Below are 15,673 nucleotides of genomic sequence, written 5' to 3'. Positions count from 1 at the left end.
ACTTTTATTTGAGAACCATATGTGACTAATCCACTCAACTCTAATTAAAAGCAAACACGCGGTCAAACACTAATCAGGTCGCGAGGGGACTAGATTTCCAGTTTTACGGTACAGGCAGATGGCTTTAGTCGTATAGGAGCAGTTCATGTGACAAAGGACAATGGGAGCAGTGACCCCGGTGAGATACTGTGTAGGTCTTTGTGGAATCTGACAGTTTTATTAATGACCATTCTTTACAGTCGGCTGTTGCTGACGACTGCCTGTTAACCGAATAGCCCGCAATGGCATGTGATGGCCTTAAGATCCACAGATCAGTGAACAATACTGCTGTGAATTTATTGTGTACTATAGTTATTTAAACTCAGTGAGGTCATTTGTACAAACACACAGTCAAATGACTTCTCCTCCAAGCTTGTCACTCCTGTATTAGTGGTAATAATAGCCAAAAAGAAGGCTATAGACCGCTGTTTTGACATTTTTACATCACTGTGCCGAAATGTGCCTGTCAATGTCTTGGATCATCTTTTACACACACAAAAAAGTAAATAGGACTATAAGACTAAACACAAAAGTGCAGAAATCACCTTCACTTTTTACACGTGACATTTGTGTTGTCTGTGTTTGCACCTCTCCTTCAGATAGTATTTAGTTTTTTAATATTAGTTTTGTAGTAGTTTTTGTAGTTTATATTTTTGTCCTTACAATGAAATCAAAGTTAAAAAAAATCACCCAGACCGTTACTGTTACAATTATTCTTACTTGAATAGTAATTTCTCCAAATACATTTTTACGCCTTCGTGAATCATTTCTACAACTTGTAATATTATTTTTTACCAAAACTGTACTCTTAACTTGAATAAATTTTTGGCCATACTCATCTTTAACTCAGTCTGATTTTGCAAACCTTAAAAACAAGAATACAGATTTTTTTCCTAAATGTTCTGCCCAGATGTCTGCCCCGTCACCTGTCCCCTGCACCTCCTGCGGCTGTTATGACTGTTAAGTCCAGCTCCGCTCTCTCAATTAAAAAGGAGAAAGCTGAATTCTTTTGACCTGTTCCTGGACCTGGCTGTTTCCACTAAACACAAATGAAAACACACAGCTTTGACCCTGTCCTATTTTAGAAATGTCCTCCTGCTGGATCCTCTCTTTGTTCCACTCTTTTAAAGGCCTGCCTGCTCTCTGACATTTGAGACATTACCACACTCGTACCTGTGAGTGTGTGGACCATTTAATGGATTTAAACGTTAATCCGAGCGAGTTGGCAATAGATAATTATGGTGTTAAACTATTACTATTCGCATGGAAGAGGGAATCCAAATTTACACTTGCAATAACTGTATTCAGTTACAGTTACTGTTTCAGTGAGTGGTAATTGGATTACAGTTACTTTGTTGAAATAAATGGATTACATGGCGGTATTTTCCTGTTTTCACATTTGGGGCTATATCACCCTTTTCTTTTTTTCTCAGTAATTCCACTCATTGCCGGATACTAAACCAGGTCTAAACTAGGTCTAAACCAGGACTCAACAGGATTTAACAGGACTAAACCAGGTCTAAACAAGGACTAAACCAGGACTAAACCAGTTCTAAAACAGGTCTAAAACAGGATTTAACAGGACTAAACCATGCAGCGTGAACCGTGTCTCCTCCTCCTCGATCAATCATATTTTTAATATGGTTAAGTAAAGACTTGGCCCTTTCATTGTCTTTTATCAGACAAAACATCTTATGTGAAGATTTCCTAGTCTTTGCTTCTCTACAGCAAATCAAGTAATCCAAAGTATTCAGATTACGTTACTCACCTGAAATAATTTAATGGATTATGTTACAAACTACATTTTGGGGTATGTAATCTGTAATCTGTAGGGGAAAACATTTTAAAAGTAACCTTCCCAACACTGAACTTTTTTCAACTTTTCAACTCTCCATGGAGATGCGTTGCCTGGAATGTTCCACAGTATGACATTGCACTTATGGAGACAAACACGTGACGTCACCTGGCAGAGTCACACGTCTGCGGAGAGGCAATCCCTCTGTTTTATCAAGGTATTATACAGCGTTTAAAACACATAAGGTTTGTTCAGAGTAAGATGTTTAATGTCATATGGTGAAACATTCCAGACAAAGCAATAACATCTCCATGTAGAGAAGCACATGGTGTACTGTCCGTGAGATAAGTTACATAGTACACTTTTAAATAAAAATAAACAATGACTAGGGATCCATTTTACAGCAGACTTATAATTTCTGCTTCGTGTTAATAGAGAGCTATTGCTACAGGTCTCCCGGGGCTGTGTGATGGAAAATTTGTGCTCTCTGACCACTATCACGCATCATTTACTAACGAGAGTCAAGCAGAAAAAGGTGTCTTGCCCAAGGGCAGAACAGCACTGGTTGGGTCTGGAATTGAACTGCTCTGTTTCAGCAACTCTACCAATGCAGCTGTCACCCTTAAGGATATATTTTTTTACTTTTCTAAATGGGTAAATGTGTTAACTTTTTATACACTTACCTTGTATACCTCTTATGTATCACAAGCAACCTACATTAAAATTATAAATCATATAGTTTTCATCACCAACAAATGGAAATGCAAACCAAATATACAGAATCTATTTTATTATAAATTCCCCATCAGGGTGGATAAACAGATAAACAGCTTGTACACATAACATAAACATCTTCTCTGTGAGTCATGATTTCCAGACATTTTAAAAGTCATCCAAGTTACTCCGCATGTCTCGTAGCTTCGTAAGAGCTGCCATCACCTCCTCTAAAGTCCTCCTCCCCAACTGTTTCCCTTTTCTACTTCGAACATTTACTGTCCCCGTCTCTCTCTCCTGCTCGCCAACCACTGCACAGATAAAACAAAGAAAAACACATTAGACATAATACTGTTCAATGGTTTTAAATCACTTTTCAGAGTAACTGTGGTTTGTAAAGTCCTTTTTTACCAAATATGTAGTTGTACTGAGCCAGCTGAGCAGAGCGGATCTTCTTGTTTAAGGTGGCCCCAGGATCGTCATTCATATCAACCATAAAACCGCCTCGACTCAACTGGTCCACCACCTTAAAAGATGGAGAATTATGTTTATTATCATCGTCAGTGAACAAAAGTATTTGAAAAGTATGGTTTTCTTGGATGAATTGTGCAAACATACAGTACACTAATAATAATAAAGGCATACTGAATGAAATGGGATACAATTTTTTTTTTAAAGTACACTAAAAATACATTATTTTGAAAAACAAAACCCAAACAAACCTATACTTAACACAGGAAGATTAAAGGTATAAAATGTTTGCAGTTTGTAGGTTTGCTGGACTGACCTGCTTGGCATATGACTCGCTACTGCCCCCAATTGGAATGACCATAATTTGTGCAGGAGACAACCACAAAGGCCTTGAAAGTGAACAAACAAACATAAACATACAAAGAAATTACCATGAAATCCCAAATTATACATCACATTGTGTCATAACTCACCATTTTCCCCCAAAGTTTTCTGCCAGTATAGCAATCATTCTCTCCAGGGATCCCAGCACAGCTCTGTGTATCATCACTGGGCGATGTGACTGTCCATCTTTTCTGTGGCAAAGAAAATAAAACGTAATTTAAGTGACCCAAAAACAAGGTGGCTGAAGTTTGGTATCAAAACAATTCTCAAACACTGTAACACTTCTCATACATTATTCAAGTACAGTTTTTTCTTGCCACATGACTAGGCTCATCACAATAATAACACTATTGACAATTGTTAAAAATAGATTGTGACGTCACATCACAAAGCTTTATGGGATACCTCTTTAAACAAACAAATGTTAAAGCAGACCCGGTATGTCCAACATCTCTCAAATATTTGAGAATATGAACCTGTTTTTTTCATACACAATTTCTGGTTTTACAGAGGGTTAAAATGTAGAAGTGGGTTATTAACCTACAGATCAATAAATGAGAGATGGAACAATATTATCTGGGAGTTAATATTTATCATGTGTATCTTTGCATTATTGAGAAATTTTTAGTTATTTTTCTGATATGATAATATTTGTGCTGTAGGGGGTTGAATAAGTAAATTGACTTACTAATCTGCACAGGATACTACCTTTTTTGTTATTTATTTACAAATAGCAGCTCAGGTTTTTAATGATTTTGATGACATTTAGAAAGGTTTACTGGAATTATCCTGCTTCAGGGTTAATGTTTCAGTGGCATAGTAGTTTCAATATTGCTGTGTATTTGTGATATGCTCTATAGCAATGTAATCAAACTTCAAAATATGTTATTCTCTCAGGTCTACACCACAAACTCAAAATGAAAGACGGAATATTCTGCAAAAACAACTTGTTTGAGCTTTCTACCATGTTATAACATTGTTCCGTGATCAAAAAGTCAGAAGGGATTTTAGATGTCACCCATGTATGTTTCAGTAATTTATCAGGTTAATAACACTTCAAAATATATTACGATTAATGATGTCTGTGTCAATATTTAGTTCAATTCAATTTATTTTTGTAAAGCCCAAAATCACAACAGAAATCACCTCATGAGGCTTAACACAAATGTTGACTTAACCCACAGAAATAAAATCAAACAGTGAAACAGTCGTTAGAAACAGACAGAAAACAACATTTATATAAAACAAGCAAATGGAAAAGCATCTCCTGTCCTTAGACTCTCTTTCTGTTTTATATTATTATTTGACAAATCCAAATAAATGATTGACTCATGACTCACCCCACATACTGAAGATCAAATCGAATAGGCAGCTGAAAGTCCAGCTGGATTGTTGCACACTGGTGTTGCCTCCCAATGGCATCTCTGATCTGGATATCAATCTGTGAACAAATTAGTTTACATTAGGTTCAATTTGTCCATTTAATTGCATTTTAGATATAGATCTAAAACTATGATTACAACTGCGTTAAGGCTAACTGCTGCATTTTTGTGGGCAGTAATTATTACAAATGTTGTGTCAAGATAGATATATCTAATTATAGTCAACCCGCCCTGGCTATGTGGCTATAGATACAGTTTGTTTGTGTTTCTAGCCACACCCTGAACATACATACCTCCTTCTCTGCGCTTGTTCTTGACCTTGATTGTGTAAAAGTTTGCCTGACGCTGGCTTCCTCCTTGTGCTCACTGACTCATCATTAAAAAAAATTAAAAAAAAACTTTGCTGAAAACTTGATATAAATTATGCACTTAATAGTTTTTCTGATGTGAGGTCCACATTGTGCGTGACTCCATGGAGATACTTGTAATATTCCACATTGTATGACATAATAGGAATGTAACGATATCCAAATCTCACGGTACGGGTACAATATTTTCAAAATATACATCCCATGGTACAGTATTTATTGCGATATTTTGTGGGGGTGAACAAAATTGTGAATATTTTCCTCTTAAAATGCCTTAACAAGACTTAATTCAAAGAACTAAGATTCAAAAGTGCTTAGAACTGTTATGTCTTCATGTAGTTTGCATCAAAACGGAGCAAAGGATCATGGTCGATGTAGTTCCCTCTGTTTTTTTTATTTATTTTGCTACATCATAACTATGAATTTAAGCAAAGAAATTTGTGATTTCATATTGTAATGGCCCAAGATATTACTGAGAGACTTTTGACGATACAATATCCTGATATTTTGGTTAATGTTACATCCCTATGACATAACACTTATCACTTCACTATCTAGTTACGGTGAGGACTTGCCACTCCTCAGATCTGACCTGTAGCTTGACCTGTTGGCATCATGTGTTTGTCTCCATGGAAATAGTAAAGTCTAATGAAATACTGTGTACTATTTTAGACCAGCTAATCCCTGTCTGTCTGTAATGGGGATGTAGAGATCACACAAGGCCCCCTAAAACTAATTTACGCAACATTTTAAAGAATACGTAATGTTCTAAACAAAGTAATAAGTAATAATCTCCATAAAGACAAAACAGTGTGAGATCATCCACCAGAAAAGTTACACATTGCACCTTTAGTAACAAAGAAGAGTAGATCTAAAAATCAAGATGTGAATAAATGAGAATATTGTCAATCTCTCAGTTCCAGTGACGACATTTTTGGCCCAGATTTCTATAGTCTGTACTTTATCGTCTATCAAAAGTTGCATTCCTCAGCTGTGAAATCAGTAAGACAATAAGATCATCATCCTTGGGTTCATATTAAAATTATAATACATTTGAAAACCATTTTGATGGTGTTTTTCTTTCTTTCTTCTTAGTTATAAATTCTAGCAAAAGTAAAGGTCGGTGGATTTGATCATGAAGGATTGTAAGAAGTCTGTTATTTCACGATTTTGCTTTTTAAAAACACTGAGTAAAACAGAGTTAAATTACAAGACTGTAATAAAGCGGCTGGTAATAATAATTATTTTAGTATTTGACTCTTCAGCAGTTGTTTCTTGAGTAGTAAATTAGCCAAACGATTATTTCTGTTTTGCATTGTGATTTTTAAAATAAATTTTCAAGCAAATAAAGATTGTTTTATTGTAAGTGAAGGCTTCTAGATAAAGGATATTTACAAATAAAGCATAATATAAAAGATCTTTTGACATGTGTTTTAGAGCATGTATAGTCCACTTAACAATACGATTATGATTATTTTAATAGTCAACTTGCCATGATTTTTCCGATCATCTGTTGCAGGTATATTTTTTTGGTATATTTTACTAAATTATTTTGCTATAGCGTTAAGGTTTTGTTGCTTGTTTAGTGGAAGTAAACTCATTTATGCAACACATTTGACATTTTCACTGTTTTTATTATTTATTATTATAAAATGCTTGTGTTTCATATTCACTTTGAGCGAGAAGTGGTTTAAGAAAAACTTTTAGTATCACAGCCATGATTTAGCCATTATTTTTAATTGAACTGTATCGAATCAATGTGAAAAACTTAATCAAAAGTGCACTGTATCGAGATATGTATCGTATTGTGGTCTATGTATCAAGGTGTGTATCGTATTGGCAACTTCTTAATGATACCCTGCCCTAGTTTTTACTCTTTTATTATTCTGTTCTTTTAAAGTAAAGTTAAGAGTGTTTTCTTAAGACCTACTTTTACACCACGACCTTTTTTTATTTTTTATTTAGCACAACACAGAACTTTACAAAGACAATAAAAACAATACAAGTGGAGATAAAACAGAAGAAGACACAGAAGAGCGCAGGAGGGCAAGGGGAGGGTGGGGTATTATGTGTGTGAGTGTGTGAGTGTGTGCGTATGTGCGCACTCACACACATAAGGGAGAGGGAGGGGGAGAGGTTTCTATGTATAGAATTCATCTGCGCTGTAGATCTGGTAAGTGATCTGTTGATAATGGCTGATACTGATAGTGTAGGAGAAGTAGTAGAGAGTAATAGAAGATTTAGATGAGATTGTTGTAGTGGGCTGTTCAATTATATGTAGTCATTTCACCAACCATCTGGTCCTTGAGAGGGAGTACATACGAGACTGCAGTGTGTTTTTTTTTCTGTGTTGGATTAAAAAAGAGATCTCATATCTCAGATCTCATGTCCCTCTTGTATATTGTGTTTCCCTTTTTCTTTTTTTTGTCATCCAAGTCTGATGTGATACTCTGGCTTTTAACACAGCGGGAGTTGTGTGTGTCTACGTCTTTTATTTATTTTTATAGTGTTGCCCTTATATTTAATAATATTTTTGCTTTTACTTCATTTTACTAGTGTCATTGCCTTAATGAGGACTAGTGGAGTTAAACAGAGCTTAATGTTATATATTAATGTTATATTTTCATTGTAATTTATCTGTATTGTGCTGCCCTTTGGAAATTGTTTTGTTTATGAAATGTGCTATATACAAAAAGTGGATTTATTTCGCCTTGTCTTGAAAGTGCATAGTTTTGGTTGAAGATCTGTTTTCTTGGCTCATACAGTTGCTGTTGGCACTGACCTTTGGCCCGTAGAAAGCTCCATCCCCTGGATTCACCTCCCAGCGCTCTCCGAAGTGCTGCAGACTCCTCTCCAGCTGCTGCTCAAACACACAGACACACAAAAAGCAGTCATAACACAGACCCAAGTACTTCAAAGCCCTTGTGAAAGTTCTGGTGAGTAAAACCACAGTGGGGCGTAGTGTTGGATTATACAAAAGAGCAGAAAGAATCAAATACTGAATAAGGCCCCATTTTAAGATAACATCAAGAGTGTTTTAAGCTTTTAATCATGTTTTAAAGTCACATATTGTCACATGTTTTAAGTCCCAAAATACTTCCACTAGTTTGCATAATATCAAATTTGCTCCTCTGTGTTTTTAAAGTGTACACCCTTATAAGATTCATTCTGATCCTTGATACAATAGCCAGTCCATTAACTTCAGCATTAAAAAAATAATTGTCTTTAGATTATTTCCAATTGAGCCTAACATCCTGGAGGATAAAGAGGGAAGCTCTCTGCTGGAAAGTACCACTATAACAGTTATTGGCTAAAGGAATAACATTAACTTATCATGTGGTTTAAAGATTAATTATAGTCTTTTAGTTAAATATTTCCAGGATACAGTCACATTTTACTCCACTGGTACAAAATGGTACAGCTACAAGTACATGTTAATGAGTACCTCCTCTGCACTGTCCCACTGCTCAGGCTCCCCCAGACACGGTGTTGGGCGTGTGGACAGAAGGCACTGGAAGGTGAAGCCAAAGACGTGATAGACAGAGCGCACAAACTCCAGACAGGCCACGATCTCCTCCTCCAACTGCAGAGGAAAAACATATATTTAATCATACTGGACACATGACTGAGAAGTCCTTGTACGCAAAACCATAAAAATATTTTTTTCCTTGCATTGTTCAATCACAAATTTAATGAGAGCTTTTAATATTTAGTTCATGAATATAAATAAGAATAAGATATTTAGTGAGGGGAATTTACCTTAGTAAAATGTAATGTTCTATACTAAAAGTAACCAGTCTTCAGTTTAGTGCATTTGCATTGTTGGCAATTTCAATAATTTCTTACTAATCAAAATAAATGTAGATAATCAAGAATTCACACTGTACTTTACAAACTAAAATATCTCCTCACTGTGGGATCTTAAAATGTGTTCTCTAGTTTAGAACTCAAACTGCATTGTCTTTATTCTTGATTAAAAAAATAAATCCCAGAATTTTGCAGCCCTAGAGCTAGTGCTTCAAACTGAGCTGGAGTTTCTTTGGCTCCAGAGAGACTGTTCATATGTGTCCGAATATAATCCTTGTGCATAAACAGCCTGTCAGAGTCGAGGCGGCTGGAGCCTGCTGAGTTACATGAGAACATCCCTGGGCGCTGTGTAGGGGATCAGCTTCACTCTCTGTACAGCGCTGCTATAGCTCCACTCATCAACATATGAGCGCCGCGTGTTTTTACAGGACAAAGACCCTGATTCATCCACTCGCAGGCCTCCTGGAATGCCCCCGGACCTCAGTACAACAGTCTAATAAGGGTAATATGGCTCCACATGTGTCTCATTAACAGATCTGCCACAGTTACTCAAAAAGTCATAAGTGTGCACTAAGGTTGAACAATTAGGAGAAAATATCCAATTTGTATTTATTTATTTATTAAAATATTGCAATTAAAGTTGTAATTTCTAAAAATCTAAATTCTGGTCATAGAGCACATTTTTAAAATGACCAGGTAGATCTGAAAGCAGCCTGAAATGCTTAACACAGCAGTTCTCACCGTTTGAACCACTGGCTTAATATAAAACTCATATGCATTTCAGCACATTCACAGATGTCTAAACAGCAGCATTCAGATTCTCTGTACCTGCTCAGGGGTGCAGAAGATGTGAGCGTCATCCTGGCAGAAGCGGCGCACTCGGGTCAGGCCGCCCAGAGCTCCAGAGAGTTCATTTCGATGCAACGCTCCGAAATCAGCCCACCTCAGAGGCAACTCCCTCCATGACCGAACACGATGCTCAAACATGAGGCTGGACACACAGAGACAGATAGTTACACTAAAATAAATGTGAAATGTTCTCCTTTCAATGAATAAATAATGAATATATGGATTTTCTAAAAGGTGCCTTTGTTACTCTTCTGGGAAGGATTCATCACCAGCTTGTCTAAGTTGTTTGGAATATTCCACTGGCATTAATGTCATCTATCCCTCCACCAAAAAATTTACATGGAGTATCTTTAAATTGACTTGAATTCAGAATATTAGGGAGCATTTGTCCTGGTTTCAGCTGCTTAGATCCAGTTACAATGAGGTGTGTTTGTAACCCAAATCTCAATTTTGACAAGTTTAGATTTACTTGACCTATATTATTTGAGCAGTTTCAATACATTCTTATTTTAAAAGAAAACTGTACTTGCATTTCAAGTTGTCTTATGTTTGCTTTTTTTTAAATCTGGAAAACAATTATAAATGTCATGTAAAAAGTAAAGTAATTTACACTATAAAAGCAATAAAATCTAAAATAGTCAAACTATTCAAACCAAGATTAATATTCTGAATTGAAATTATTTTAATATATAAACATTTTAGCAGTATGCACTTGTTTTTACCAGTGTGCAGGGCAGTTCATGGGTTTCAGTGCATATGTCTGGGATCCCTCTGATGTAACAGTGAACATGTTCTCGCTGTAGTGCTCCCAGTGGCCAGAGCGCTCCCATAATGCAGTGCTGTACAAAGTCGGAGTCACAACCTCAGTGAAGCCCCTCTTTTGGTATTCACTCTGGAAAAACAAAAATAAACAGAAGATTTAACATCAAACAAACAGTTGACCATTGTTGTTCAATATAAACAGGTCCCAAAGAAATTATTATTTAACTGACAACACTTATACTGAGGTTAACAGATTTAAGTGGAAAATAAATTTTATTCACCTTAATAAAATCTGTGAGAGTATTGTAGATATGGGCTCCTTTAGGTAGAAAAAAGCAACTACCTGGACTAACATCGCTAAAGAAAAACAACTCTTGGTCCTGCATGCAAAAAATAAATTAGAAGCATATTTTCAATGCAAACAGGTTTTTTCACAAAACAGAAAATGTGCCTGTACTTTTCCAATTCGTCTGTGGTCCCTCCTTCGAGCTTCTTCCTGCTCCCTTTCCCACTCCTCCAGCTCCTTGGCCCCGGGGAAGGCTACCCCTAAAAGACGCATCAAACCTGAGACCTCTGTCTGATTTGACAACGTTACAGGTGAAATCTGCAAATGGGAAATGACAATTTGAGTGAGAAAAAAAAGTATAAAACTAAATACATAATCAAGTAAGAGACAAAAGTCATGGAAAAGTCATAATCATCACTTATTGACATCTACGGTCAATGTTATTTTAGAAATACATTTTAACAACATTTCTGACAGTTTCCATAGCAATCATATCCAGTCACATCCAGTGTGGTTTAAACCAGAATCCACCAACACCACTGTTGCTCCATAAAATATTCTTAAATTATTTACAAAGAAAATGGGAATGTCATTACATTAACGTAGCAATGTATCAATAGGTTTTTCTGAGGTTTGATCATGCACACTAACCTGAAGCATTTTGAAAATCTTAAGGTAGCCTGTGTGAGGAAGAAGTGGACCATCGCAGACTCCTATACTGTCCCCACACCTGAAAAAACAAAACATGACATATTTAACCTAATTAAAGCCAAGATCACCCTGATCTGAGTGGTGCTATTGAATACATGCCTGTAAACAGAGACAACAGGGCCAGACATCTGCTCCTCAACAAGCTGAAGACGCAACTCATTATCCTGTAAGACAAAATACAAACTTGAATATATCACATTTCTATTGCATCAATATTTATAAACAATTATTCACTGAAACTAACACACACCAGATTGAATACCATAAGTTGTAATAGTATTTCCCATAGGTTTGTACTGAGACTATGATGGCACAAGCATTCTATATTTGAATAATTTTATGTAATACTGTTTTTGAGAATAAATGTCACTTATTGCCTCTACTGATCAAATGAAGTGCTGATCGCAGATTAAAAGAGTTACTTCTACATGTTATTACAATACTACAAGCATAAAGTATCATTTGCATTACCACATTTTTGTTCTGCTTTTTGTTCTGACTATGGGGAGTCATCATGAACTTTATTAATGGGAAAAAAATGAGTAACCTTCTCAGAATAACTAGTAAAACAGCTTTTTGTAATGGAGTTGCCCATTTCTAATAACACAAACATGCCTTTGAACATACCTGAAAAAGTTCCTGGACCTCCTCAATACTTAGATCCAGTCTAGTGAGAGGGAGTTTCTGAGCAGCCGCCTTCAAGCATCTTTCCTCCATGTCACACAAAGTCAGCACACTGGAGAAATAAGGCAGAGGGCATATGTTTACAGGTAAAAAACATAAGGAGTGGGACTCATTTTTAACAGTGAAACATGTACCTGTCCTTCAAAACATGATCACAGAAAAGACCCAGCTCTGTTGTTCCCTCTCTGTAAACCTGTGCCCTGAGATCAGACTTGAGCACCGCACCAAGCACACAGGCCCCTGTCCTCCAAGCAGCCTATAAAACATATAGAGGTTACAAAACCATTGTTATCCACAGATTCCCAGTAGTGGGACAGGAGGTCTGTTTAATTTGATACATATTTTGAAGTACAGACTTTACTTAATGCCTTTTAATATATTTATTTACAGTTTATATATTTGTATATGTTTATATATCCTCTATAATTTGGCAACAACGCATATAATTTGAACATATTAGACTTGCTGCGCATTGTTAAAGTATAAACATACCAAATAATTTGACTTTAATGCAATCTGACTTTAATGTAAATACAATTTAGAGAATCTAATTGCAATGGCATTTTGAAATAAAGGAAAAATAAACCAGGTAAAAAAAAAAAAGAAAGTTAAAAAGTAGACCACCATGTTCACAAACCTGTCGTCCTTCAGGGGTCTCGAAGCCCAAGAACTGCAGTTCACAGTCAGCCTGTATTGGTCGCCCAAGCTCCCATAGTTCTCCATTCACTTTGGTGACCAAAGCCCCTTTAACACTAGGGGAAGACACAGAAGAAAAAAAAGAACATTACAGATAATACTCCTGCACAAAAAGAGACAATTAGTGTAAATATATAATTACCGGGCTCTTTGTGCAATGTTGAGAGGAGTGGTGCATCCTGCTTTCGCTTCAAGAGTTTGACCACTGGCCAAACGTACAGTCACAGGCTTCACTTCACCTGCAGGCCCATCATCTGTGCAACTGTTTTCCTGCTTTTTCTTAAGAGAGTCAAATAACTGCAGTTGCTTGAGTGAAAAAGAGGATACCTGCAAGACATAATCCAGAAACCATTAAAATATTATGAAACAGGTAATAATGAATGTGGTATGACATTAATATAAAGCTTTTAAACAAACAAACAAAAAAATCGAATTAACTTAAAAAGGAGGAGAGCAGGAGGAATTAATCTGTGCAATATTGTGTATGTTTTTATAAACTTCAAAACAGGAACATCAATATCCTTGTGAATCACGGCTATTACTTGCATAATAACAACTGTATTACACGCCCACACATTTTTTTTCCTGTTTCACAAATACATGGAGTAAATCTATAACAAAACTATCTGAATAGCCACAAACTTCCAAGACAATGCTCATAGAGACTAGTAATGACATGAGAGGCAGCATCGGGGGCTAATGCTAATTGTTTTGGTCTCAAGTCACAAGCGTCTCGCACCTTGACGTAAGTCCTTTGTCCGTGAATAATATTGCGAGCGAGTGTCCGACACAAAATAAGAGGAATAACTTGCATCACCATCTTTGCTAAAAGCACATGTATATAAAGTAGTAATCACATCATTGCCCTCAAATCTAAGGGCAGCCATAACACCGGAAACCAGCAGAGACAGAGCAGCAGGTGATTGGCTACAGAGGAAAGGGGCGGGACAATGTGGAGACGCGACTCTACGTGCGCGTCCATGAGCCTCAGAGCGCGCACACCCACACGAACATACAAGTGTTTACTGAAATGCAATAGGATTTGGCAGAAGAAAATGCATAGAGCAGACGATTAATAGGCTTCATCTTTCCCATATCCACAGTTTGTATCCCATTAATGATAAATTCTAAACATGGCACCGTCCCGGCACTCTGAATCACGGATATCAAACTAAATTCCCCACAATGTATGTTGTTATTTATCTAATTAGCAAGGATAAAAACACTTCAGGTCAACTATGAAAAAAGAATTAAGGAACATGAACATCTTTTAACTTGCACAACATTTGGAAATGTTTCTACCCATTTGAGATAACATAAAATGTCAAAATTAATCTGGCCACAACGTAGACAGGCCTGCACATATCTTTGAACATCCAAGAAGATGATTTCCCCGGAAGACAGGGTGTATTTACTAAATTGCTATACACGGATATGGCCATTTATTAGGTACTGAAGTACCAACAACGCTCCACTTGGGGGAGCCATTCACCTTAACTACACTATTGAAACGTGTGGTGTGGGGCGGGTGCCACACGAAGTCAGCTGTAATATCAACTCTGCAGACAGAGCACTAAGTATCATTGTGGGACACCGTTTTCCTCATGCAGATAGACAAGAGGCGTGCGGCAAAAATAAATAAACAAAAATAAAAATCAGTCCCAGGGCATCAGCAGGGTTCAGTGCCAGTGTAATGTACAGAAATTGGTTCTTAACAACATTGTGATTCCTGTGTGTGTGATTACACAACATAAGAAATATAGAGCATAGTGCTAAAAGAGCAACGTTGAAAATCATCATTTGCACTGTAATTGTAAGAATATTAACATATAAGTTGCTTTCACATTGTAGAATTTAATGATGTCAATGTCAGATGGATGGTCCAATGTAAACAGTAAAAGAATCAAACCCCACTGTTGGGTTGGATTCATATTATTTGTTGTGAGCATAACCTATTTTATGTGAAATTGGGGGGAAAATGCTGTATTGACTTAACATTCAAGTTGTGGTGGAAAGAGTACTGAAATGTTTACTATAGATAAGAATAGTTACATGGCCACAGATGTACTCAATTACTTTTAACAATCTTTTATATAAAATATTTAATAAATGAAACTGTGCAAAGTTTAATTCATTTTTAAAACTTAATTCTGCATATTCTTAAAGCTCTGCCCAATAAGAGCAGGTGATGCAGTGCTGTCATGTGTGTTTGAGGGATTAGAAAGTGTGCAAAGGAGGAGAGACAGTGGTAAGACAGCCATACATTGGGACAATTGGGACTTGTGTTCTTGAGAATGATTTTGAATTACAGTAGTACACATTTGTAATTAGTGACTTTCACTCCTGTATTCAAGTTTGGGTGAATAATAAAAATGTCCATTCCTGGTCATGTAGCATTGATACATATATTATGTGTTATAGAATGTTTTTTGTACTATCAGCGTTGACGTAACGAATGTAGGAAATACTCAGATTACCCTGATACAGGGAAAATGACCAATGAGCCAGTGCATCCCATTTTAGATACATTTGTCAAGCCTATAAAGGCAGCCTTTACCACATACAAGTGAATAGCATGAATCACTAAGTAAAACAATATATTGATTTTGAAAGGCCTAGAGAAATTCAGGTATTCAAATACACACTGGCAAATGGTCAAAGGAGACTGCGCAGAATAAACACCCGTTTCGGAAGATAAGACACTGACCAAATAAAATACCCCCCC

At 36.5% G+C, this 15,673-nt stretch overlaps 1 protein-coding gene across 1 annotated transcript; it reads right to left on the bottom strand.

Annotated features, from left to right (window-relative positions):
* Positions 1 to 2,607: 2,607 nt before the first annotated feature.
* On the bottom strand, positions 2,608 to 15,568 carry tars2 (threonyl-tRNA synthetase 2, mitochondrial). Its single transcript, XM_020928138.2, has 18 exons — positions 13,688 to 15,568; positions 13,091 to 13,275; positions 12,890 to 13,004; positions 12,387 to 12,508; positions 12,196 to 12,304; positions 11,668 to 11,732; positions 11,509 to 11,587; positions 11,029 to 11,175; positions 10,853 to 10,951; positions 10,532 to 10,701; positions 9,789 to 9,951; positions 8,599 to 8,736; positions 7,936 to 8,013; positions 4,744 to 4,844; positions 3,493 to 3,594; positions 3,336 to 3,408; positions 2,960 to 3,074; positions 2,608 to 2,859 (listed from the first exon to the last, which is right to left on the bottom strand). Exons 1-18 carry the CDS (start codon positions 13,766 to 13,768, stop codon positions 2,717 to 2,719), a joined length of 2,085 nt encoding a protein of 694 aa, XP_020783797.1. The 5' UTR covers positions 13,769 to 15,568; the 3' UTR covers positions 2,608 to 2,716.
* Positions 15,569 to 15,673: the final 105 nt, after the last annotated feature.

Source organism: Boleophthalmus pectinirostris, unplaced genomic scaffold, assembly GCF_026225935.1.
Source record: "Boleophthalmus pectinirostris isolate CB_2022bp ecotype Guang Dong unplaced genomic scaffold, ASM2622593v1 HiC_scaffold_6, whole genome shotgun sequence".
Classification (NCBI taxonomy): Eukaryota; Metazoa; Chordata; class Actinopteri; order Gobiiformes; family Gobiidae; genus Boleophthalmus; species Boleophthalmus pectinirostris.
This window is presented reverse-complemented; position numbering and strand designations above follow the sequence as displayed.